Source organism: Blennius ocellaris (assembly GCF_963422515.1).
Source record: "Blennius ocellaris genome assembly, chromosome: 13".
Classification (NCBI taxonomy): Eukaryota; Metazoa; Chordata; class Actinopteri; order Blenniiformes; family Blenniidae; genus Blennius; species Blennius ocellaris.
The window spans coordinates 2,793,247-2,820,094 of record NC_137662.1 but is presented as its reverse complement, the minus strand read 5'-3'; the positions used below and the strand labels follow the sequence as shown (position 1 = coordinate 2,820,094).

At 43.8% G+C, this 26,848-nt stretch overlaps 1 protein-coding gene across 1 annotated transcript in view; it reads left to right on the top strand.

Annotated features, from left to right (window-relative positions):
* The window catches only part of LOC308138288 (attractin-like protein 1), a gene marked incomplete at its 5' end in the record, with an annotated part of 332,365 nt that overhangs the window by 187,133 nt on the left and 118,384 nt on the right, over positions 1 to 26,848 (top strand). The window contains one exon of the mRNA XM_080507370.1: positions 7,679 to 7,757. Within this exon, the coding sequence (XP_080363496.1) occupies positions 7,679 to 7,757 (79 nt within the window). The remainder of the gene's footprint in view (positions 1 to 7,678; positions 7,758 to 26,848) is intronic.

The following is a 26,848-nucleotide window of genomic DNA, read 5'->3' as shown; positions in this document are numbered from 1 at the left end:
AAACTATTTACAAAATAGCCTCAGAATTGAGATTCAATGTTTTATGTATATTTATTAAAAACTATATACTATATACAGTATATTAAGCTTAATTTGTAATATTTATAATATTATATTTATTTTATGAACAGCCATATACAATAAACATATTAAAGTAAACAGTAAACATCCAGTGGCGGCAAACAGGGAAATAACATGTCAGCCTTGTTCACTGTCTTCTTCTCAAAAGCACCGCCTTCAGTACCAGCAAAGTTTTCCAACTGACTTTACACCACCAGCCAAACTAAGAGCAAGCAGATTGTAAAAAAAAAAAAAAGCTAGGCAGTGTCCGACGCGACATGAGCCATTTTCAGCTCTGCCTTGTCAAATGCACCGCGTACGTTACGAAACAAGTTCACCAAGTAACTTTAAATTTCATACAACCCAAAATAGAGGCGAGCTGAAGAAAACCTAAGAAGTACTGAAGAGAGCAACATGTATGTGTGGATCACAGCTCTGGCTGCAGATGTGTGTGTCAGGAGGGGCGGGCTCTATGTGTGACTGACCAATCACAGAGCGTGAAGACAGTCAGTTATCAAATGAGGATTTTCCTTCAGCATGAACACGGATTTTAACGAGTTTTACTCGTATTATGCTCATATTTGTTAAAAATGCTGTATCCGTACCGGAAACAAGTATCCGGCTTACCTCTACTAGCTCCATTATTTTGCTCGGTTAAATGCAGTAACAATGAAGGTTTTTCATTGGTAGCAGCATTCTATTGTCATACAGTGACATCTAGTGGTCCAAAATGGTATATTTTGATGAATAAATTCCAAAATATATTGCAGGAGTTTCCAAATGAAATAACAATAATAATAGTCTAGAAAATACTGTACGGTTGTCGGCGGTAGTTTTATTGTTTTGAAACCTCACAGTGAAAACGATGGACCAGAATCAAGTTTCAACAATACAGTGTTTTCCTGGCGTTAAGCACAATTGTGATCTATGTTAGAAGCACTTCGGTGAATAAACTGTTTTAACGGACTGCGCATTCCTAAAATCCCCTTCAAGATCCTGGGAAGTTCGAAGACTGTCCTCATCGTCCCGTTTCTTCCTCGCTGTCCCTCGTCCTCTTCATTCTTTGTCTGAATTAACGGGAGGGAAGAAACAGAGGAGAGGAAATGGCCATAATTAAACAGCCTTTACGCCTCTGCTCTCCACAGCCTCTGATGCTAATTGGTGACGCTGCAGTCGAGCTCCGTCCAATGACTCCCTGCTCCCGCTCGCTTGATTAGCAATCAGTTTCTCTTTCTGTTCCTTTTGAACGGCGGTGAAGCTTCTCAGCTTTAAGTGGCTGAGACTCCCCGGGAGACTCCCTCCACGTCGCCCACTCCATTTTTTAAAAATGACCATCCCCATCAGCAGCACTCAATCCTCTGTGGGAGTTTGTTCGGTTTTGATCAGATAGTTTTCTCATCTTTTTTTTTTTTCTCCCTTGGGCCATTTCAGGTTTTTGGTGTTGCTTTATTTGCCTGAGACAAAAATAAAAGCGCTGCCAGCAGCACTGAGGCGCGCAGGACGTAGGATGTTTGTAGGATGCATGTTTGGCTGTTTGGCTTCGAGCTCTTCTGACTGCGCTACTGTACGTCCCTATGCATTGTCCCTAATGAGTTTTTATCTCTGCAGTACGCAGCAAATCTATTTAGCCACCGAAGGATAAAAGAGAATTAAAGTTTATTTCTGAAGCTCACTTTTTAAAAATGGTTTTTTTTTGTGTGTGTGTCATGTTTGAGCCTGACATTTTATTGTCGATAGAGATCTGTGTCACCCGCGATAAGAAAATGTCACAGATGTTCACCCCGTCAGAGGAAATTAAAGGTAAAATGTGTCAGAATTTAGCGAAGTGTGTCGGTTTGAGAAAGAAAGAAATCTCTAGCTCGGGACGTCAAACACAAACACGGGCAAACGCATGAACTTTAAGGTAGAAATGTGTAAAAAAATGCCATATAATGCTTCTTAATGGCCATTAAGAGTCAACATTATGAGTCAACAGCACTGATATCTGGATCCTGCAGTCACTAAATATAAATAGCTGATGGTTTTACAGTTTCATTGTTTGGAATGTGTCAAATATGGACTTTACTCATCCAGAGAACAAGGTCTACACACATTCACACGACTGGTCATCGATGGCTGATTAACATGATCACACACTGTGAGGAGCAGCTTTAGGCCACACGAGAAGGAGAACGATCTTTTTCTCCTCAGCCTTCTCCAAAAAAACCTCCTTCCACATGTCACTATGAACTGGTCACTATGAACTGGTCACTATGAACGCGTCACTATGAACTCATCACTATGAACACGTCACTATGAACACGTCACTATGAACACGTCACTATGAACTGGTCACTATGAACACGTCACTATGAACTCGTCACTATGAACACGTCACTATGAACACGTCACTATGAACTCGTCACTATGAACACGTCACTATGAACTCGTCACTATGAACTCGTCACTATGAACACGTCACTATGAACACGTCACTATGAACTGGTCACTATGAACTGGTCACTATGAACTGGTCACTATGAACTCGTCACTATGAACACGTCACTATGAACTGGTCACTATGAACACGTCACTATGAACTGGTCACTATGAACTGGTCACTATGAACACGTCACTATGAACTGGTCACTATGAACTCGTCACTATGAACTCGTCACTATGAACTCGTCACTATGAACACGTCACTATGAACTCGTCACTATGAACTGGTCACTATGAACTCGTCACTATGAACACGTCACTATGAACTGGTCACTATGAACACGTCACTATGAACTGGTCACTATGAACTGGTCACTATGAACACGTCACTATGAACTGGTCACTATGAACTCGTCACTATGAACTCGTCACTATGAACTCGTCACTATGAACACGTCACTATGAACTCGTCACTATGAACTCGTCACTATGAACACGTCACTATGAACTGGTCACTATGAACTGGTCACTATGAACACGTCACTATGAACTCGTCACTATGAACTCGTCACTATGAACACGTCACTATGAACTGGTCACTATGAACTGGTCACTATGAACTGGTCACTATGAACTGGTCACTATGAACTGGTCACTATGAACTGGTCACTATGAATTCAGCTCAACACGAGGCTTCAGGTCATTGTAGTACACCTGCCAGGCCTTTAGGGGCGCTGTGACTCACCAAACACAACAAAAACACTGAAGAAGACGGAGCACATAGAACTTAAGAAGTAGATCCTTCTCATAAACCTAATATAATTCTAGTTCTATAGGTCTACGGCCCTGATCTTCCTGCTGCTAGCGTCATAGCTTCTGCAGCTCTACGGAGCTTGTAGTTCCTAATTGTGATTATGTCATCTTTTTTCAGCAGATGATCGTTTTAACCCACTTGCCGTCCACACCCGGACGGCACGAGCCGGGGTTTTAGAATTTCCCCACTCTGGGACCCATGTTTAAAAAAAACCCTTCTAAAACCGCCTCATGTGGACGACAGGCCAGAAGCAGCTGGTTTAGGGGAACCAGGTTCCTGGTGTGGACGGACCCTCAGTGTCTTTCTCAAAGACAAAGATCGAATCAGAACCTCGTGGTTTGAAGCCAAACTCGCCTCGAGAATAACGGCGGCGTCACTGCATTGCAGTGGACTGACTTTCTAAGTTGGATGTGAGATGATGAAGGATCGTTTTGGGAGGAAGTTTTACAAACTGGCAGGAGAACAGAGAAATGATTTTTCTCTCTGTGGCTCGCGGTCCGTCCAAAAGAGAGATGAAGCATCTTTGCCATTGTGAACCTTTAAGAAGTTCACATTGTTTACTTTATACCTGCATGTACTAAATACTCTCATGGTCAGTTAACCATTATATGTCAAGATGGAACAGTGTCTAACAGTTTGCTGACGAATAGTTGGTGGCTGATTAATTGACGTGACTTCTTAAAAAACTGAGTTACAAGACAGTTGACAACAGTAACAAATATACAAGTGACTGAGACTTCGTTATAGTCATGAGGTACTCACCAAATTAAAAAAAAAACTGCCTTTAAATTTAAATGTCAGCCACTTAAAGGACAACGAAACAAAAATGTACGGTTTGAATTTTTCATCCCACCTATACATGTCTCACTTTTTTCCAGTTTATTTACCAAATAAAAAAAAAATATGCAAAGATTCCCAACCAAACGTCCCATACTGCTTTACTTAAAACCCTTTTTAGTCGACAATATTTTAAGCGAAAACACGTCGTTTTTGCATCTTTGTTTCAGAAAGGTTTCACATTCTGAAAAGTATGTCCTGGCAGAAGCTCAAATTGAGATAGTTTTCATGTTGGACCACTAGTGGGTGCTGTTGATAGTTATTTGAATGTTACTACTGGCAGACGATCAAGTTGGGTTATTACAGTGACTGTCAACTATAAAACTCTGTCCCTGGTACATGAAAACTTCAGAAACTCTGGAAACTATGGAGTTAGCATGCCAGGCCACAGGGTGGTGCTGTTTGGTTGTTTCTGTAATTAAACCTCATGCACATGCGCAGAGAACATCACGCTATGAACACCACGAGTAAATGGAAATTCTGATCGTCAGATAGTAGCGTTGGATCGTTATTACGGTGACTGTCAAAATAAAACTCCCAAGTGTCAGGAGAATGTGGACTGGGAGTCACGACACACAAACATTCTTCTTATTGTTCATCTACTGAGCATGTGCACGACAACTATTTACTACAAATGGTGCGCATGCGCAGCATCTCCAGAGAGTTATGTTTTCCCCAGTTTCCATGGCAACGGAGCATTTTTCAAAAAGTCGTCTTTCCCCTCGTTTCCATGGAGATGGAATCAGACCGTTTGTGAAAAGTTGCGGTTGCCCCCCCCACATTTCCTCAGATGCGGAGTTGGAGCATCTTTGAAAAGTTGCACGTTGGAAGCTGTTTTCAAAAAGTTGCGTTTATCGTGGCGCCGAGCCCCGTTAACTATCCAAATGCTACGAAGGGTTTGTGTTTTTACGTAAACAGGGAGTAAAGGGAGCATCTCGGGGGGGGGGCTGAAGTCGATCCCGGGTCACCGACAGGCGAACAGATCGACGGTCGTTAACGGACGCGTTTCTTTTCCAATCGTTTTTTTTTCCCGAATCACGTCTTTAAAGGGTTAAGAGGCGACGTGAAGGTTGAGTTGAGGATAGCAAGGAGGTGATCTGGATGTGATCACGCCATCTGAGCTGCAGACCCGCTTGAAACTCGCACATGATTCTCGTTGCTTCAGCCGAGAAGCGCCAACATCTAATCGGAGGGAGTGGAGTGAAGCAGGCGGAGATCAGCCGGAGTAACAACAGATGTCCTTTGAATCGTTACAGGGAGAAAAGCAGCAGCGGCATTTTTCTCACGGGACCCCAGGGGGTGGGGGGGTGGGGGGGTGGGGGGGGGGGGGGGGGGGGACTTGGCCCGGCTCGTCCCCACGCCAGGAGCTGATTTGCTGGTTCTGTGCCGATGGAAAGCTGTTTCCGATTGTTCGCTATCTGTGGCTCATGTTCAACGAATAGCTTATTGATTTCTGTGCTCTGGTTACTGGGGTTCAGAGGTTTCACCCAGTTTGCCTGCGTGTGTGTGTGTGTGTGTGTGTGGGTGTGTGTGTGTGTGTGTGTGTGTGTGTGTGTGTGTGTGTGTGTGTGTGTGTGTGTGTGTGTGTGTGTGTGTGTGTGTGTGTCAGATCAACCTCCGCTGCAAGTGGTGCAAACTGAGCAATGGCAGGAAATCAGAAGCGCAGCCATGCGGACGGGGCCTCGGACTCCGTCCTCCTGGAACCCCGGCCTGTTTAATCACGTACCTGCGGCTGCGCAGTCGTGAACCTCAACCTATCAAGAAGCTCAGTGGAGTTTTGACCCACCTGACCCCCCCCCCCACCCATGCCTCCGTAATAGCCACAATTAGCCATCCCGCTCCATTGGCTAGATGGCTATAAGCTCCGCCCCCGTGGCACATTAATGGTGTGCGGAGCTGAAACAGATTGAAGAGAGAATCTTGGCTCTGATTGGATCTGAATTCCAGCCAATGGAGGGTTTTTTTATTTGTGTGTGTGTGTTTTTTTTTAATTGAGAGGACGGAGGAGCCAAATCATTGCAGGGGAGTTAATCAGTTTGTTTGTTCTGAGCTATTGTTGGTATGGAAGGTGGTGGTGGTGGTGGTGGTGGGGGAGGGGGGGGGGGGCAGATCTGAGCCCAGCTCAGGCCACATCAACATATCAACATATCAACATATCATCACAGCATTCCAGCAACACATGAACACACACACACAGACATATGTGTATATATATATATATATATATATATATATATATATATATATATATATATATATATATATATTTGTACTTGTATTTGTCAAAACACATTTTAACATGTTTACCAGTATGTTGAAAGACGGTTCCACAGAATAACACAACTAAATATAAACCTTGATTATGAAAAAGAAGGTTCTGAGTTTCCCTTCAAAGCCACGTGGGAGTTTTATGTCGAGTGGTTTCCTTAGAGTCTCATGCCCCCCCCCCCCCCCAACCAAACTCCCCCTGTTGGCCTTGAACCCCCCCGTGTATTTCCTGGTGGAATCATTACAGGCGCTGCGGCCGAGAGGTCGGAGGTCAGCAGTGGACAGACGAGGCTGCGGCCTCACCAGCGCCGCCTCTGAAAATGTCACCCTCGTCGCGCTAATAGCCACACACACACACACACACACACACACACACACACTCACACACCGGGATGAAGGGGAGGATTGTCCGGGGCGCCACTGGCCTCAGCTCTTTCCCGGGGACTTCCTGTTGTCGGGTCTCGGGGCGCCGCTCGTCCTGACGTCTCGTCAGAAGTCCGACTTGAGAGACGCGCTTTGTGTTCGGCCAGATAACTTCGCCCTCCAGACACTGAGCTTCCAGAGCCAATGTGTGCGTCTGTGTGTACGTGGGACCTTGTTCTTTGTTGGTTGACCACCACCACCACCCCCCCTCCTCACCACCACCACCCCCCGACGTGGTCGCCGCCTCACATTTCTCAGGAATCCGTCTCGTAATTACATCTGGAGGACAGTGAATTAGCGTGAAGATGCTGCTGTACTGTATGATCACATTGTTGAGTGCCCCTCCCCCACTTCTCTTCCCAGCACAACGATCTACGAATACAAGCAGTAAAATCCACCAGCGCATTTCTTTAATTTTGTGGAACTGCCCAGTAATTGCATGACTGCCAGACTTGAGAGATATTTCCAGATCGTTATTTCACCTTTAATAAACCAGCGAGCTCCACTGAGACCCGTCATTTTTATGCAAGGGGGGGGTCTGACCAAGGACGAGCTCTTTGTACCAGCAGAGGCTCAGAAAAGCATGAGAAATATTAAATTCAAATGGAAACGCAAGCAAACAAAAGCAGCCAGTTCAAACAACTATGGGGGAATACTTGTGTTTGCATAATAACAGTTTGAGACCAACAGCATTATTGCGACCGCCGGATGAAATATCAGGCTGTTTTTGTAGATTATAGTTAAAATGATGTGTTGGTTTTTTTGTTGTTGGTTTTTTTTTGCATCATTTTCTTGGGTAGAATCACATATTTCCCAGCGGCTAACAAACACTTTGTCTCTCTTGTCTCTCTCCAGCTGTTTCCTGTCGCTGCTGCTGGTTGCTGCTGTGGTTTGGAAAGTGAAGCAGACCTGCTGGGCGTCACGCCGGAGAGAGGTAGGAGGCGTCGCCGTCTCAGCATCTCGCCGCATTATTACCCAAGCGAGGTCGAACACTCAGATCCCTGTGACAGGAAGCCTTCAGATATGACATGAACACATGTTTTGTGTCGGGGAGGTCGTAGTTTTGCGAGCGTTTCCTCCTCTGTGTTCGTTCTCTGACGCTTATGCGTGTGTGGCAAACAGAGCAATGCCACCGACGGCCTGTGGGGGCAGTGTCGTGCGGTGTATTGCGTGTGCGTATGGAACCGAAGAAAGGCTGCGAATGTGTGAGTGGATACAAACATATCATCGACATAACATCAGGATAAAAGAAATCCATTAAGAAAAGAATGTTTGGTACACATTGTAAGCTGCACTGCCCTCTGTTGGTCGCGCTGTTGAACAACCATACATATATAAAATGACACATTTATACATTAAATTCCAATGATAATTAATGAATTACCTATGTATTTGATTACTTAATGATTTAATGACACATTTAATTAAATATGTAATTATTTAATGACACATTTAGATATTTCCAATATCAATTAATTAACGGCACATTTAATTATTTATTTAATGATTAATGACACATTTCTATATGTATTTGATTCCAATCTTAATTATTTAATTCATTATTTAATGGAAATGTATTTCACTTGGGCACATTTGGTCCTCCATATGTGAGGCTTCACAAACAATGAAAAGAACAACGTGTGTGTTTTTCTTTTCTATGCTAGTGAGGATAATGAGGAACATTGTCACTGTGGGGACCCAAAAAAAAAAAAAAATCAGATTCTGAAGAAAATAAAAAACCTGTCTGAAAGTTTTCCTGAGGTTAAGTTAAGGGCAACGGTGAGAGTTATGTAAGTGGTGGTTACAGCTCGGATTTTAATACGTTTGCAGGAAATGATTATCGTCCTATGAGGGGGGAAAAAAAAACCTTGACGACTGTGTGTATTATGCATTTCTCCTGCATGCATTAGTATGTATGCACATACATTTGCATGGAGCCGTGGTGGAGCTGCGAGCGCCGCTGGATGGAAGTAAATACGCACCGATGCTGTTGAAGGGTGTGTTAATGTCACGGGCAGTGAGAGAAGAAGGGAGACAGAGAGAGAGAGAAAAAAAATAATGCCTCCACTTAACGAGCGTCGCCGTGACGATAAACAAGGCCATTCCCCTTAATTAGTGCTCCTCATGAACCAATTAACTCAGACGAAGTGACGCTAAACGAAGTGGAACGGAGTGATATATCACTTAACGCCTCGGCAGATGTCACATCGTTTCATATTCACTCCTGACCCTCTCCCACGCCGGTCGAGACCCGACTCTCTCGCCGCTCCCGACGCTCGTCGCTCTCCGCCTCTCTCCTCGCGTATTCCTGCTGGGTTTTTTTTTTGGGTTTTTGTTGTTTTGGGTTGTGTTTTTTGTGTGTGTTTGTGTGTGTGTGTGTGTGTGTGTGTGTGTGTGTGTGTTGGAGTCATCGGGGAGAAATCAGTGTTGGTTATGAGCGGCCAGGATAATAGCCTGTTGTTATTGGTGTAATCCACAGATGTTCCGCGGGGAACTATTGTGCTTAAATACACTTGTTGGTTTGTGTTTCCTCCCCCCCCTCTGCCTCCCATTGCCTCTGCTGCTGTTCTCTTATTATGTTTTTAAAACAAATAGTCCAAATTGACTTTCCGTTTTTAAATGATGGTGACACATTGTTTTACTTTTATGGTGATGAGGAGGAAAAAAGAATCTGTTCCTGTTTGTTGTTTGTTGTTGTTTTTTGAGCTATAAAGTCCAACCCACCCTGTTAAACGGTTTACTATTTTATCTGAACTAAAAGTCATCCCAGTTTTAGTCATTTGCCTGCTCATGGGACTCGTACAGTACAAAGAAACTAAAACATCTGTATATACCACCTGTGGCCCCTAGGTGTCAGCGTATAACAATAGCATGCTGCTACAATACCAATAAAAACTTAAATTTTTACTGAATTTAAATGACTGAAAAAGAAAAATGTTGCCTGAAAAAAAGCTAAACAGTTTAGAAATTAAAGTGAAAAATGAATACGACATTTAGATAATTGTTTTTTTCTTCCTCTTCATCTGTTTTCGCATCTGTTTTCTGACAGATGTGACTTATAGTTTGTCTTCAGACTGTGCTGACATTAAAAACAGTCGCTTTTAGGACTTTCTTTGTTGTTGTTTTTTGCCTATTAGTATGTAAAAGTTTAAAATTAATGAATTTCATTAAACATTCCAAACTTTGCTCATATTGACGAAAGCAAAGGAATACATGATGCTCACCTACCTTTTCCATTGTTTCTGCATAATCTTCATTTGTCTAGGTATGAGGTGTCTTGCATAATACCTCCACAAAAGAATTTACATGTTTTTGAAAGTTTTGAGATTCACAAACTATAAAAAAAAAAAAAAAAAAAAATGAAATTTGCAGTTGGCTGTGTTGTTTTGCTCTCTGAGTTCACATCTGTAGCGTGTCCAGATGTGGCGGACGTCTGCGTCCTTCCAGACCTGCCCAACCAACAAAGTTTTAGCAATCAGCTGATGAGGGAAGTTGTAAAAGAGAAAAGTGAAGCTAAAGTGAGAGTTGAAGAGGCTCGGTCTCAGTGGGACGCCGTCCACTGCTCAAGTTCTGAAAAATATCAAAGGAGGGGGAAAAAAAAGGTGAGTGGAGAAGAGGGGAGTTTCTTTTCTTCCTCTGACAACAGTACGTGCTTGTAAAGTGTCTTTTTGGTTGAATGGAGAACGAGAGTGGCTGGAAGCTGGATCATTTGAAGTAGTGCAGATAAAGTTAGATATCGTCCAGCAGAGCCAATGACGATTTAAAGTCCCAGTGAAACGTAAAACACTACTTTGCAACAAACGATAGTTGAGGTACTACTTCTAAGGTTCCTCCGACTCTGCCCCACCACTGTTGTCGCATAACAAAGTTATTTGAATTTTGAATCTCCAGCCGAGGAAGTCGGGGGAATCCTTCTTCGTGGGCGTGACGTCAAGAGTTGTGCAGATCTCCATCTGTTGTGTTTACATTGGTTTGTTTCCTCTTAAATATCCAAGTTTTTACAGTGTTTTGAAGTTATAGTCGGCGTTTTATGAGCCTTGATGAAAGATTGAGCATGGAAGAGACCGAGAGAGGAGAAAAGGAGCTCGGGCGGCGGGAGCTGCTAGCTCGGGCGGCTAGCAGGAGCCGCTAGCTCTGGCGGCTAGTAGACGATCAAGTAATACCTGGACTCATCTTCGGTGATTCCACGCAGTCGGAAAAGCGCTTCGACATGCTGGAACCACGAAGCCGGTCGTTCTGCCAAAAGTCAGGAGCCTCAAAGCCTCAAAGGTGAAAACTGGCGGCTGCTGAGGCTGAGGAGACGAGGAGACGAGGAGACGAGGAGACGAGGACGAATGGAGGATGAAGCGTCTTCTGCTTCCTCAAACATGTTCCAGACGGGGTCACCGATGGCAGAACCACCTTCTGTGTCTGACGGGGTCACCGATGGCAGAACCACCTTCTGTGTCTTCTTCATCAATCACTGGGTTTGAAATGATGATGATGATGAAATATGGTTAAATTCAGCCTCTTCGTGGTCAAAACTCTGATCCTCCATAATGTAAACACAACTTGGGCGTGTGCACAACCAGTGATGTCACTCTATTATTGTCAGAAGCTCCGCCCAGCAGAGGAAATACCAACGTTTATCGGCTATTTTCTCGCAGATTGCCGTGTTTTAACATTTTACCCTTCAGCCAGTTAGCATAAAAATGTCCCTAGAAGCGACACCCAGAGTGTTTTGGAGGTCGAAGTTTCATTTCACTAGGACTTTAAACATATATGAACAGTGTAACAACCAGTCTTTCTGTATTTCTGTGTGACTATTGGCAGTAATCCGGTCGTAACTCATTATTTTTGATACATTTCTGGCACATTTACAGCCTTTAATTTTGTTTTGTTTAATTTTGCTGTGAAAGTTGCCGTCTCTTTCTGTCCTGCTTACTGGCTGTTAGCTTTAGCATCATACAAAGCCGTCTCCAGTGAAGAGCAGCTCTGTTACTGTGTCACTAAACTCCTCTTTACTCTTTAAAGAATAGATCAGGATTCACTTTATAATGGTTTTTACTGAGTGTGAAGCCCAAGAAGTGAAGAAAATCCGTCATCTCCCTCACATGCTTGCTCCAGCTTTTCGTGAACGTGTGCTCAAACAGGAAAATCGGAGATGTTCCCTTCATGACATCATGCAGGGAAATAACCCCTCCCTCTGGTAGTGGATACTCACTTTCACCCTCCCACGCGTAGATGAGCTCTGCCCTCTCAAACTATGAGCGTGCGGCAGTTTTTCTTCTTGAGGTAGCCGGCGTGGACCAACTCAACTAATTAGCATTTAAAGGTACAGACACAGAAACAGCCTGTTCTCAGTCGAGCTCACTGGAGGAACTTTTACACTGAAAGCTGGATTTGGGGAAATACACCTTGAATACAATGTTGTTGGACCTCTGACAACTACGTGAAGTTGTTGAAGAACTGTATAATATGGGACCTTTAACACTTAATTCTTATCTGAATATCATACTCGTGGTGTGTGATACTGCAGTATTTGATATTGATCCGATACTAAGTAAATACAGGGCCAGTATCACCGATACCAATCCGATATCGATACTTTTTACTAATCGAGGTTAATGCATCAGCACATTGCAAAATCCTGATGAATTTTCATGACTTATAAGTGTTTTTATGTTTCCTTTGGATTATTAATTAGTTGAACCTCGATCAGATTTTAGAAAAAGTTTATAGGTAAACAGAACATTTTTTAAAATCATAATAATAACATTTGCACAAACAACCGTAAAAAAAAACATTTTTCTCCGTTAAGGATTTTTTTCCTTTAATAAACACAGTTGGCAAAACTATTATTCCAGAGAAAAATTGAACCAAATCATATTTCAGGTATGTTCAGGGTGGAGCAGCAAGCATGCATACAGGAGAGAAACTGAAGCTAAATATCGACAGTCAACAGTATTATTCGACATCTATATCAATGTATTTGCACCAATCCGCCCACCACTATAATATAACATACAGTCATTGACCACATTATTGGCACCCCTGGAATTTTTCCACAAAATATGCCAGACACCACAAAAAAAAGCAGAAGAAAAAAGCCTAAATTAACATATTTTTACACAAAACTCCATAACAAAAACATTTGTAATTGCAACAATTTCCAGAAGAAATATTGTATTTTGTGGAAAAGTTCCGGCGGTGCCAATCATTTGGTCCGTGACTGAGCCTCAAGCTGTACGTCACATTAGCATTAGCCTTAAATAAACATTAGCGTCTCTGTCTGAGAGATGCCTCTGTCTGCATCTTGGTAGTTTTATCTCAGCGGTTTTGTTGCCAGTGGTCCATAAATCTGCGTCTCCATCCATCTCTTCGCCTCTTTATGCAGTTCAGGATCCCAGGGTGCTGGAGCTGATCCAGGCAGGGCCGCGCCCTGGACAGAGCACCAGTCCATCACAGGACAGACACACACAGAGACAGACCACCTGAGCTGAATTGCATTCAGTAAACTTTGTGAGTCACACACTGTTCCTCCGTGACGGATGTTGCGGTTGGCGGGCCCACCTCGGCCGTGCCGAGGGTCTCTCATGGTGGGAGGAAGGTCGTGCAACTTCAGAAGACTGCATTTTAAAGATGGATGTAAAAACCGATGGAAAAACACCCACATGCTCAAGAGGAAATGTCAACAACCCCAAACCACATGATCACACATGTAAGTGGACACAGACGAAGACATATGACACACAGACTTGCTCCCTTTCAGTTTGCTTCATAGGGACTTACGTTCATTGATACTTGCTTTATCTGTACTGAGCTCAACTGTGTTTGAACCCAGAAGATTCTATGTGTGAAACAGCTTTAGTTCCCCCACAACATTTGTAATTCCCCTTCCGTTCATGCAGGCACACAGCAGCGACGCATCTCTCCATCAAATATTAAAAACACACTCACAGCAATGAAAAGTGGCTTTTTTTTCTAAACCACACTCATTTTTTTCTTCCTTGGAGGAACCAAGTTGACATATTATCAAGTTGCCTCTGGTGGCTCTGGTTTGGTGCATGGTGTTGCCTCTGGAACCAAACCCCCCCAGAGAGAGCAGCAGGGAGTTTGTCCCGGTTGGACAAAAAAGGGGTCGCATTTCAGAATCCGGCCATTTGGGAGAGACTCACAGTGGAGTCACGACTCTTCTACGGTAAGAGGAGACATGGAATGGTTCAAACGTCTAATCAGGTCGCCTTCTTTTTGAGATTTACTGGAGAGACGATGAAGAGGACGGAGACCTCGGGGCTTCATTGGTCTCCAGACGGCCACTGAGACAGAAGATGGATGGACGTCCAGATCTCTGCTGCTTGACTCCTCATGAAACTATATTTACAATTCTACAGAGGGTGGTGAGGAAGTACTCGAACTTGAACCTGAATCCACTTCAATTGACGTAAGAAGTCCCTAAATACCTCCACCTCCACTCGACCTCTCTGAACGCCTCCTTCCTCTCGTTGCCTTACTTCCTTGAGAACCTTACCGTGAACCTCCAACGGCGATCCCGATTTAGACGTGTGGTATGTTTGCGTGTGTCCGGCCACCTCTGGCTCGGTCAGCGCGGCGTTTCTTCAGCCCCGGTCTGAGCGGCGGCGCTCCGCTTGTCGGCAGACCGGTCGACACTCGGCTACATTATTTATGAGACGCGGTCTCATATCGCAGCAGAGCTGCAATGCCGCATTTACTGCCCCGTTGGTTTGTTTACACTTACTTTCCCCTCCATCTTTCCCCTCCCGAGTTTCTTCCTTCCCTCGGGCTGTTTTATTTAACCATCCTTACCTTTACATAACACAGGAATCTCATAAGTGTCGCCTTCGAGGGAGAAACACCAACATCCTCTCCGTCTTGACCGATACTTGTTGTCATATCTGAAATGAAGTCGGTTACTTTTTCCCACCGCATAATTAATTCATCTCGTCTGGCACAAAAGTGGCGAATGTGATGCCCCCAAATTGTGATCGTTCACTGGAGGGCAGCTCAAGCAGCAGATGAAACGAGAGAGAGAGAGAGAGAGAGAGAGAGACAGAGGGAACGTTTCATAGATTCTGCTGAGTAATGCTAGTCAGCCAAGCTTAAAGGGGAGATGTGACATTTCAGAAATTTACTCGCTTCATTTTCCTCACCAGTTGGTTGTTACATCACAGAAGCCCGTCCTGGGTTTGTCCTTTAGTTAACCCAAAAAATGGCGCCATGTGAAACTTGCTGCTACGTCGGCAGGTACATTCTCCGTTGGCTGGGTTTCTTTTAATATTTTACATTTTTAGTCAAGTACTCATCTCGTGTCTTCAGACATCTCATTGTCTCTTTTGCCTGTCTTCAGCGGGAAATGTCTCTCGGCTGCTGTTGCATTTGAGGTCCTAATTCTGTCGACAACCAAGTTGCCCGGATTAGATTTGAAGCCCCGCCCCCCACCGGTGTGATCGCACATGCAGTTTATCTTCTGCACAAACATAACGTGATCCCTTCAGATGTCAGCTCAACCCACGGCCCGTTTACACGCCAACGCTTTACAGGTGAAAATGCTAAACTTTCACTGCGTCCATCAACGCCACAATGGTGCTCGGGGTCAGTGAATACTTTTTAAAAAATGGCTCTCAAAGTGGAACTTTTCACAAATGCTCCAAGTCTGTTTCTGTGTCGACGGGGGAGACTGCTGCGACCTCGCACCACGGCCGACGTTCTGCACATGCTCAGTAGAGACAATCGGAACAATGTTTTCTCCAGTGTGTCATGACTCCCAGTCCTTATTTATAACAATACAACTTGGTCGTCTGTCTAATATCCTCGTACTTCTATTGTTAGTTTTTAGAGCGGATCGTTCTCTGCCGCATGTGTTTGTGGTTTCATTCTGTAAAAAAAAAAAAAAACCTGCCCCCCCCCCCCCCCCCCCCGTCCTTTTTCTTTCCCAGAAATACATCAATATATTGAACAGGAGCCCTGCAGCAGGGAGCAACATAACGTGAAATACATTTGTTGGAGCTTCTTACTGATTCTCACTTACCTTGATTCTGACACTTCCACTGATCCACGGGCAGAAATGGATCAAACCATTGTGGGGAAGATAAGGGCGGTAATAGAAATACCTGTTTTTGTGTTTCAATTTGTTGATTTTGTTCTTATTTTTAACTTTTTTTTTTTTTTTTTTACCACTATATAGAGATAAAATGTATAACTTCCTTATAAATGACCAACTGACGGCTCCAGGATACAAACAAATTTAAGAATTAAACTACTTAAACTACAGTTTGCTGCTGCACTTCTCTGCACCGCCGTAGTTTCAGCGATCACGTGTTGGACGGTTCTATTGACACAGTCAATCTGATCGGTTCTTTCATTTTAATGCAATTCTTTGCTATGAAATCATAATATCGTTCAATCTGCACTTTCCCAGTTCTCGTTTCGCGGACGGACGAAACATCCAGTCGTGGTTTTTTTTTTTTTTTTTTTTTTTTGCAGAACAGATGTTGCACAGCGGCAACAGTGGCGGACCTGTTGATGGTTTGTGTTCTCTGCGCTGAACAGATGTCGCGTTAGAATCCCCCCGGGTGAGGGGGGGGGATGTTGACGGCCCCACCGACATCCTAAACATCCTGTACTCGCTGGTACTCGCTGTTTCGTCTCCTGAAAATCTGGCGTCGACTCTGTTTTTGTTGGTTTCTTTTGAACTGATAAATGTATTCAAACTGTGGAATGTTTGTTGAATTTCTGCGGATAAAAGAAAAAACTTTTGTGCGTGAAGTACTACCATTATGCATTTCTCTGTCGCTGGTGGGAGAAAAGACTTCCACCATGAAGGTGAGAGTCTTTTTCGACCAGCCGTCTGATTTCTTACTCCTAAATTGAACCTTTTTGACGTCTAGACAAAGGCAATATCATGTTTTGTTGTATGGATGTACCGGCTTGCCCTGAAGAGACGAGCAAAACGTCCAATTTTAGGATTTCTGTTTTTCCTGGGCTGATACCTTGAGGCCTGTGGTTTCCTCTGACCTGTGTTTACCGCTGTATCATCTGTGATTGAAGACGTTCTGGGAAGGAGGAGGCATAAACAGATAAACTGCTTTCGACCAAACTTTCCGCAGCCTCAGAGACTTTTCATACTGATACCGCTCGTATCGTCCTCCAGTGTTGACTCGTTCCTCGCCGGCCTGATTTTATAAAGACAAAGTGCTGCTGTCGGGTTACTGGAGGAGAGGCTTGGGCCCCATTGATCTCATATGCAAATACTGTGACAGTCGGAGCTGAGAGGCTAATTACCGACCCGCTTCCCTGTGACACGGATAAGGAAGGCCGCTAACATTCCGGACAGTTCCGCCAATAGTTCAGACGTCTTTAAAAGCAAACGCCTTCGAACATTTGATGGAAACTAGTTACGTGTGTCTGCGATTAAACGGCCAAACTGTCAGGTGGTGATTTAGTTCAGCGGTAACAGATCTCGGGGTCACTAGTATCTGAGCGTTTGGAATAAACCGTGGGATTCACAGTTTGTCGTTGAGGTTTAGCTGTTTGGCAGTGGGTTTGTGTCAATGAGCATCGCTTTCACATTTATTACTTGTATTTCTTTATACCGGATTTTCCGGACGATAAGCCGTGACTTTTTTTCCCCAACGCTTTGAACCCTGCGGCTTATAGCACGATGTGGCTAACTTATGGATTTTTACTGGTTAACGGGATACATACCGCCAGATTCTACTGCCTCGTGCTGTTTTTAGCCTCTGCTTGCTTTAAAAGTGAGATTTGTACCGTTTCACAAGGTCCAGAGCTCCAGTAGCTGACTGCCGTCAATGTGGCGTTCAGGTGCATCACGTAAACTAGAGCGCTGGACTCCGTGGCTGAAGAATCTTCCTTCTCAGAATCACAATCAGCAAATAACCAATAAAATACTTTATCAACAGAGATAAACAGAAATAACAGAGATGGTTATGTCTCTGTGTCTGCAGGCTTCACAGCAGGCGCATGAGGCACAACACAGCCTGTGTGCAGGAATATCCGGCACTACGAAAGACAGATTTGTGAGAATTGATGAAAATATGAGCAATCCTCTGTTACAACATGGACACCTGCGGCTTGTCGTCCAGTAGGGCTTATTCATGTTTTTTTGTTGTTGTTGTTAAATCTTGCAGGTGCGGCTTACGTTCAGGTGCGCTCTATAGTGTGGAAAATACGGTCGTTGCTTATGTTTAGCAAACTTACATACATGCAGGTTAGAGCCTAATATTAATATTTCCCCATCAGTTTGACCAAACTTTAGGGAGGGCATTTTGAAATGTTGAAACTTGTACCACCACTTATCGGTACTCATACTTGTACTCAGCCTTTAAAGTTACTCTCCCAGAACCCACGCGGGTAACAATAAAAAAAATGTTGGATTTAATTTTGGTTGTTGATCAAATACGTCATCAATACATTTCTGAATGGAAATTTGTCATTACACTCAAACAGACACGTATTTCCGGCATTTATATTTTCTGAATAGATACCAGGGTTTGTTGACTTTCTAGTCAACGCCTGAAGATTCCCGAATCAAAATCTGGATCTCCCCAGATCTCGTTTCGCACTGGAAAAATGATTAGCCATCAGTTTGACAACTATTCTCATGGCCCCGGCTCTTAATGTCAGATGAAACTATTTTGGCCCGGAGACAAAAGCCGGAGCTGGAGGGCGCGGCGGTTCAGGCCCTGCACGTTCATCTAATGGCCGGTGGTAAACGGTTAATGGACTCCACTTATACTGAGTGTTTCTCCCACTTCCACGGCCTCCAAGCCTTTCGGCCGGTTCCTGATGGACGTTTGGACGTCTGATTGGACGCGTCAGGATCTGTGGTCGTGAACTCCTCAGTGGAGGGGGGACTCTTTTAGCTTGATCAGGTTTTCCTGTTGTCCTGATGTTTAAAGCAGAGGGATCCTCCAGGGTTTTTAAAGTACTATTCTGGTTTGTTGACAGATTGTAGAATTTATTTAGATTGTAGAACTGTCTCTCTTCCCTTTCCCCCCCCAACATAGCTTCAACTTTTAAAAAGTGTCTCTACTAGAATCCACATGGGAAAATTAAAAATGGACCCAGTTTTAGTGGTTGAAGTACATTTCAAATAAACTGTCGATAACTTTCTGAAGGAAATTCGCCATTAAACTCGTTCAAATACATATTTCCAATATTTACATTTCACGGACCATAACGTCGGTTTGTTAACGTCTTACTGTCACAGAAACTCCCAAACTTTCTTTTGTTCACTTGATCTCGATTTGCACTGGAAAAACGGTCAACAGTCAGTTTCACGGCTCATAAAGTCTCTCTCTTTGAGAAAGTTTGGCTTTTTTTCCAGGCTGAATTGGTCAAATATTGATATTTTTCACTGGAGCTGCCGAAACGCCATCTCGGATTTCCCAGAAACCCTTGCGGCAGGTTTCCCGGAGTCAGTTGGCAAAACATAAATAGAGTTCAATGACTACAAATCCCAGTTTGTTTGTAAAGATATCGAGGTTGGTAAGATTAGTTTAGGAAAACGTGGGTTGGAAATGAGTGTTAATGGTCTTGTTTTGGTGTTTTGGTTGATTCTCTGTGCTTCCTTTTATGAGAAGTATATTTTAAAGATTTTTTTTCTGTTAGAGCAACTTTAAAGTGGCATCAGTGCCTCCATAAGACTTCATCAGGTGAATGTGGCTGAGGTTGTTTATAAGAAGCACATGTTCGAGGGTTTTACAGCACACACACAAGTGCACCACTAGATTTGACTGGAAGCTGTTTTCGATGAGAAGTTTAAAAAAAAATAAAAAATCTCAGATTCAGCATCGCCCTGGCAGGTGTTCACTTTCCATTTCAGGGTAAAAAAAAAAAAAAAAAAAAGAGAGGGAGAGAAAGAAAAACCAAGGCAGCATCCAGATCCAAGACGCAGGTTTATGTTACGATCCACCTGCTCGGATCTTCTGGGATTATCAGGAGGAGAAATAAAAAGCAGCATTGTGCTGCGGCGCCTCGTCGGAAGAAGTTAAGTGTCACTTCTGGGAAGCGGTGGCGAGTTTTTTTTTTTTTTTTTGTGTGCAGCTTGTGGTGCGAAGCGTCATCTGCTCGCCGCTCTCTCCCCGCTGTGCCCTCCAGAGAGCTGGGCGAGTGAGGCAGCCGCGGCAGAAGGTGAAAATGGGATCTCTCCACTGTTAATTATGGATCACAACCAGCCACGAGGCTACAGGATAATAATAGAACCGTTGGCTTTATGTTAATTGCTTTTTTCTTTTTTTTCTTTTTTTTTCCCAACAATCATTTTTGGATGTGAGATCAAACAATCAAAAGCTGCTTTGAAATTCAAATGCACAAGACGTCTCGTGTGTGTGCGCGTGTGTGTGTGTGTGTGTGTGTGTGCAGGGCGGGGCGGTGTCTCAAAACCCGCTGCAGCTGGCAGGACCTCTTAACTGGATAAATAAGTCTGAAGATAAATGAAAATGGAGAAAGACAGGCGGCCGGAAGGACGAGAGGAACGTCCTCTGGAATCTGTCACATCGAATGATGACAATGAAGATCTTCCACGTACGAGTTTTCTTTGGCATTCAGATGCACTTTTGTACGTCGTAGATCCACGGCAGCTTAAAAAGGAGCTTCTGATGTCAAGTAAAGGAGTCGTTTTGACTTCATGGGGCATTAAACTCTTTAAGAGGGACGTTTCAAAGCTTTGCTCCCTGCTCAATTTTGAGAATTAAAAAAACTCAACTCTCAACAAAAAAACCCCACAAGTTTAGTTAAAAGTTAAATTTAAAGCTTTAAATTAATTCTAATTCTATTGGATGATTTGCACTATTTACTATCCTACTATCCAATAATTAGAGTTTTTTTTGTTTTTACTATAATAACGTGAGAAATATTAAAATGCCACACTGACTTTGCACTTCCATATTTATAAAGTGTAAAAATCTTGAAAGTTTTTAATTTCATTGTTTAAAAACTGAATAACAACAAGTTGTTAGGATTTCATCATGTTTAACAATAGAGATGTTAAAATGTTCTGATTCTGTATGAGGTTTTTTTTAAATGCAGCAAATATTGAAAGTGAGTTAGACGTGTTTTACTAAAGTCACGGGGGAATTACACGAATATTTAGAGTGTGAGGCGTGTGAAGCAGAAAATATTGTCATAAATACACATACAGCACAACTATTCGGACCAAAATTTCGAGAGAGAAGAAATCCCGCCTCGTATATAAATCCTCCGCTCTCCATCTGCCTCTACGTCCACGACACGTTCCAGTTGTCTTTGCGTCTTTCGACGTGGCGCTCCCGGTTTCCCGCCTGTTGCTTCTTCTCCCGGTTCTCCTCCTCCTCGGCCTCACGTCTCCTGCTGGCTGAAAACGCTCCCTGACCTCCGTCCCAATTACAGCCGCTCCCGCTTTCACATTCATTTCCTTAAATTAGATGTTTGCGCTCCTCTTGCACGGAGCAATTATCATATTGTGTCATTTCTCTCCCCCTGCACTCATTAAGGAAATACACTCGGAGATACTCGGCTCAGAATTACGGGAGGGTGAGACTTCGCCTCATAATGAAGAGAGCTTGATTAAAATTTAAGTTTTAAGGCTGTTTTGTTTGTTTAGGACTTGTCAGCACTGCACTGTAAGCAGCGAGCTGGCCCGTGGAGCTAATTACGCCGCTGTAAATGGTTTCCCGAGGCCTCTTCCAGTCCGATTTCACTGGCTTGATGATGACTAAAGGTGCTTCAGTTAATTTGAACGACGAGATTTTGTTCAAAAGTATGGCGCTTGGAACCAGCAGCCATTTATCAAGGCTCCGAATGAGTGAAATCTGAAATATTGACGCATAAAAAGCTAATTTAATAAAGCTTACAGTGTGATTATACAGCTGCGGGAGCTTTTTAATTTTTAAACCCAGCCCATTTCTTTGCTTTTCCTTTATTAAAACTCTTCCTGTTGGGTTTCCCCGCTTCCGTGGCGGTGATGTTATGCTCTGATTGCTCAGCCTTTGGCCTCCACACACTCCAATCTGCAGTTGGAGAGATTAGCCTGTCTGGACCAGCCGATGCCAAATCACTCGTGTGTGCCCGTGTGCGTGCGTGCGTGCGTGTGTGCGTGCGTGTGTGTGTGTGTGTGTGTGTGTGTGTGTGTGTGTGCGTGTTTGCACGTCTAGTCATTTAGTTGGCATTGACCGAGGTGGCAGATTAGTAGAGGAGGTTTAATGTGGCCAAGCATGTCTGGGAGTGTGTGGATGACCGCTGTTTAAACAAATCAAAGGGAGGAGATGCACTCACACACACACACACACACACACACACACACACCGCCACCGTGCGAGCTGCACCCTTCGCCTCCGCCTCGTCGCCCCTGCAGTCACATTAACGGGCCGGGCCAACCGGTCACCGTACAAACACGCCTTGTTTTACCACAAGTACTTGAGCCTTTTCAGTCTACAAGGAGGATTTGTCAAAGCGGTGGCGTGGATCAGCAGCGCGGCGCACCGTTAAAATCCTTTGCACTCCGGAAACAGGAGGAAAGATGGCATCGCTCAGAAACACCGTTTCGTGTAACTGTATCGTCGCGACGTTGTCGGAACCTGAAAACGGCGTCGTTTTGGGTCCCAGAGTTGGAAAATGTAAGAAAGGTCACCGGGCAAGACACACATTTGGTGAAAACGATGATGTCAACCCCACGAGCCTCTCCGCGATGTCGGATGTTTGTTCAAGCTCCGTGTCTTCTGCTCCATTCTTGGTGTAAATCTGTGGCGGAGTTACAGTGCCACCTACAGACCTGGCATATGTACTACATCAGTTTGAGTCAGTTTCATGGTGTCGTGCAGACGCCGATGTTTCCTGTCGTGTGGATGGGAAACTTTTAAAAAACAACCAGGAGAAAACCGCTTTGCTCGTGTAGACAGGGAGTCAATCTGATTTTTTTTTTGCTGTGAGACGAAATACTAGCCGCGACACCACCGTGCAGCGTAATCTAGTTTAGCAGATTCCACTGTTTCCTGAGTTAAAAATGACAGTTTAATCTAAAAATGGTTAACGCAATTGTAGATTTAGTGCCTAAGACACTAAGGCTTTGTTGGGTTTCTCTCAGTTAAAAGCACCAAGAAATGATCGTGTTGTATGTGGTGCTATGTCAATAAAGTTTAATTGAATTTAAGACAGTGACAGAAACTAAAGCATTCCAACGTGATGCCTGAGGGACTGTAATTAATTTATTGAATGTACATACTGTACCGGGGAAGTACTTTTTGAGGCCACTCAATCGACGCCAGGAAACTGAATAACATGTTGGCATTTTAAGTATTGAGATGTTGGAGTAAACATTTGACATTTAAATATTTTTCATCACCAGAAAACTGCATGAATAAAACAGTTTTTTGTGAATCCAGTGCAAAGAAAATGAAGGCACACTAAAGTACGTCTGCAAAGGTTTAAAGTTTAACTTGTGAAGGAGGTTGTTGTTTTCTTCTAGTGTTGTTGTCAAGACCAGGACCAGAGAATCTCAAGCCAAGACCAGGACTGTCAGGGTCTGAAACAGAGACTGAGTCAAGACATGACTAGAGCATCCCAAGACCAAGACTCTAAAGGGCCAAAACAAAGTCAAGGCCATGACCAGAGCACCTGAAGACCAAGACTGTAAGGCTTGGAAACCAAAAGCCAAAACCACGACCGGACCAACCCAATGCCAAGATTCTAAGAGGGCCGACAGAGTCAAGACCAAGACCAGAGAATCCCAAGACAGGACAAAACCGAGACTGTCAGGGTCCGAAACCGAGACTTTGTCAAGCCCATGACTAGAGCACCCCAAGACCAAGACTCTAAGGGGCCAAAACAGAGGCAAGACAAAGACCAGAGAATTCAAACACCATGTTTAGACCAAGACTTCTCGGGGCGGAGACCGGGTCAATACCAAGACAAGACCAAGACTTTAAGTAGTCAACACCAAGACTAGAGCACCCAGAGACCGAGACAAGACGACTTCAAGTGGCCAAGTCTGAGTCAAGACCAAAACCAGAGCATCACAAGACCAAAACCGTAAGGCTTGGAAACCAAGTCAAGACCAAGACTAAGTTAAGACCAAGATAAGAGCACCCCATCACCATGTCAAGACCAAGACTGCCTGGGGCTCAGACCAAGTCAAGACCAAGACTATGACGTTAAGGGGCTGAGACCGAGTCAATACCAAGACCAGAGGATCCCAAGACCAGGACAAGGCGAGTTCACGTGGCTGAGCTAGAGTCAATACACAAAACACAAATCTTGTTTTACCAAACATGTCATGTTTCTTCAGACACGTACTGCAGATATATTCAGTATTTTTATTTCCTGAAGGCTCACGGCCATGAAAAACAAACTATCACCGGAGTTCATCCAAACTCTCGTGTCATTTTTAATCTCAGACTGATGATCAGAACATAGAAACGCCGTCCGTATGCTAAATGTTAGCGCCGCCCAGGTGACCATCACAGATCCAAACTAGCTTGAATATGGCGAAGTCGGGGGAGGAATTCCAGACCGGCGTGGAGCTTCAGGACTTGAAACGCACCGAAATGAGACTTGCTGGGGAACGGCGGACGGGGGACGGCGGACGGGGGACGGGGAACGGCGGACGGGAGACGGGGGTTTGAGGGACACGTCAAGGACATTTCCCTTGAGGTGGTAGAGATGGTTTTCTACCGTTGTGTTTGTCTGTCTGTTCCGGTTAGGGTTTTTACCGGAAAGCACCGCAGGCCTGCCGTCTATAATGATACCACTCCCTCCCTCCCTCCCTCTCTCCCTCCCTCCCTCCCTCCCTCCCTTCCTCCCTCCCTCCCTCTCTCCCTCCCTCCCTCCCTCCCTCCCTCTCTCCCTCCCTCACTCCCTCCCTCTCTCTCCACTCGTTTCCCTCGATTGTGCCTCCTTCTGTATTTGAGCCTCTACATCACTGCTGCTTTTCTAGAAATGTGCTCTCGGTTTTCTATTTTTGTTGCCAGTGTTGAGTTTAGTGACTGGACGGCGGCGCTGCGGTTATTATTCTCTCTCTTTCGTCACTTCTCATATATTTGACGTCTTTAAACGGACTCTGAGTTGGACGAACCTGGTATAGACGGTGGAACTTACTTCGACCAGCGTCGTGACTCGTTTGCTGGTTGACAGAGTGATTGATTGTCTGATGGATCTAAAGAAAATATATTTTGTATTGTTTCCCATCAGAATTATAGAGCAGCGATCTGCAACCTGTGCCTCTTCAGGTCCTCTGTAGCTTTAACACTTTCAAAATATGTCATGTAAGTCAACATTTTGCTTTTATTTTATTTTGCATTCCACACAGATTTTCCCAAAACAATGGCCTGACCTCCAGGTAAAAAACAACAAAAAATAAATAAATAAAAAAGGTAAAACAATCAGGTTAGCCATAGCCTTGGGAAAAAGAAAAAAAGGGAAAATTGAAAAAAATATGGAAAAAAACCCAAAAGAGAAAAGAAAATTCTTTAAATAAAATTTTGAGGAAAGGAAAAAAAAATGAAAAAAAACCCCAACAAAAAAGGTAAAAAGAAAGATTACAAGGAAAATAAAGAAAAAGGAAAAAAATAGACAAAAATAAAGAAAAAAGGAAATAAATTGCTCGTATATCTAAAACTGCTCCTAAGTGGATAAATGGATAAATAAATTCAAATAGATCAAATAAAACAGCTACAAATATTCTAAAATCTATTGGAATTGTACCTGCGACTTTTCATTACTTCAGCCCTATTTTACGTCTGTATAGCAAATTTTTTTAATGTTGATTATTTGTCTTTATTTCACATAATTAACTTGATTTCCAGTTCCAGATGCATTTTATTTGGTGTAAAATCCCGAAACGGTCTTTTTTGGTCATGAAGGTTGCAGAGTAGTGTTATAGAGCATCTTCCTTCCCACCAACTGATGGAACTTCAGCTAAACCGAATGAGTGAATCAATCATGAGGTCGACCTGCACGGACGAGACGACTCACATTTGACGTTTTTCAACTGAATCAATGAAGCTGTTGAATCCTCCACGGAGCTCTGCAGGACCTGTTTCCCCTCATTCACGCCATAATTGCACTGTTGCCGCTGACATTGTGGTCTCTGTGGGGGGAAATGGATGGGAGCTCAAAGCTGCGACGAACGCATTCAAACCCACAAAAATAACGTGTGAGTTCCCGTCCCAGGCAGAGGGTGTGGGTGTGTGAGTTCTGCTGTTGCTAAACATATCTTTGTACCGACGTAATCCTTGTATCATAAGCCAGCGGACAATGATGATCCTAATCCCGCTCTAAGGAGCTTTTCAAAGAGCGTAGACACACACACACACACACACACACACACACACACACACACACACGCACACACACACAGAAGGAAAGCGGCTTCTTAAAAATTTGCATCAAGAGTTCAGAATGATTGTGAACTCACTTCAGGTTGGTCCTACTTTCATATTAATCGTTGAAAAGTTTTCTGATAGACTTCAGCACAACTTTGATTGTAGATTTAGTCACTTAAAACCAGGGATGAGATACGGAAAAAGCATTTTTGACGATTACGAGCACGATACGAGTAAAACTCTGCGCTCGTGCCGAAGGAAAATCCTCATTTGGTGACTGACTGTCTTCAGGCTCTGTGATTGGCCAGTCACACATAGAGCCGCCCCTCCTGACACACACACACACACACACACACACACACACACACACACACACACACAGAGTGACAGTTGCTACTAAGGTTTTCTTCAGCTCGCCTCTATTTCAGTTTGTATGATATTTAAAGTTACTTGGTGAACTTGTTTCGTAACGTCGGCGGTGCATTTGACAAGACAGAGCTGAAAACACACTGCCTCCACTCCTGGCAGTTTTTTATTTCATTTCTATACCGTCTGCTTGCTCTTAGTTTGGCTGGAGGTGTAAAGTCAGTTGGAAAACTTTGCTGGTACTGAAGGCGGTGCTTTTGAGAAGAAGACAGTGAACAAGGCTGACATGTTATTTCCCTGTTTGCCGCCAAGTTCACACACATCATTAATAAATAAACAGTCT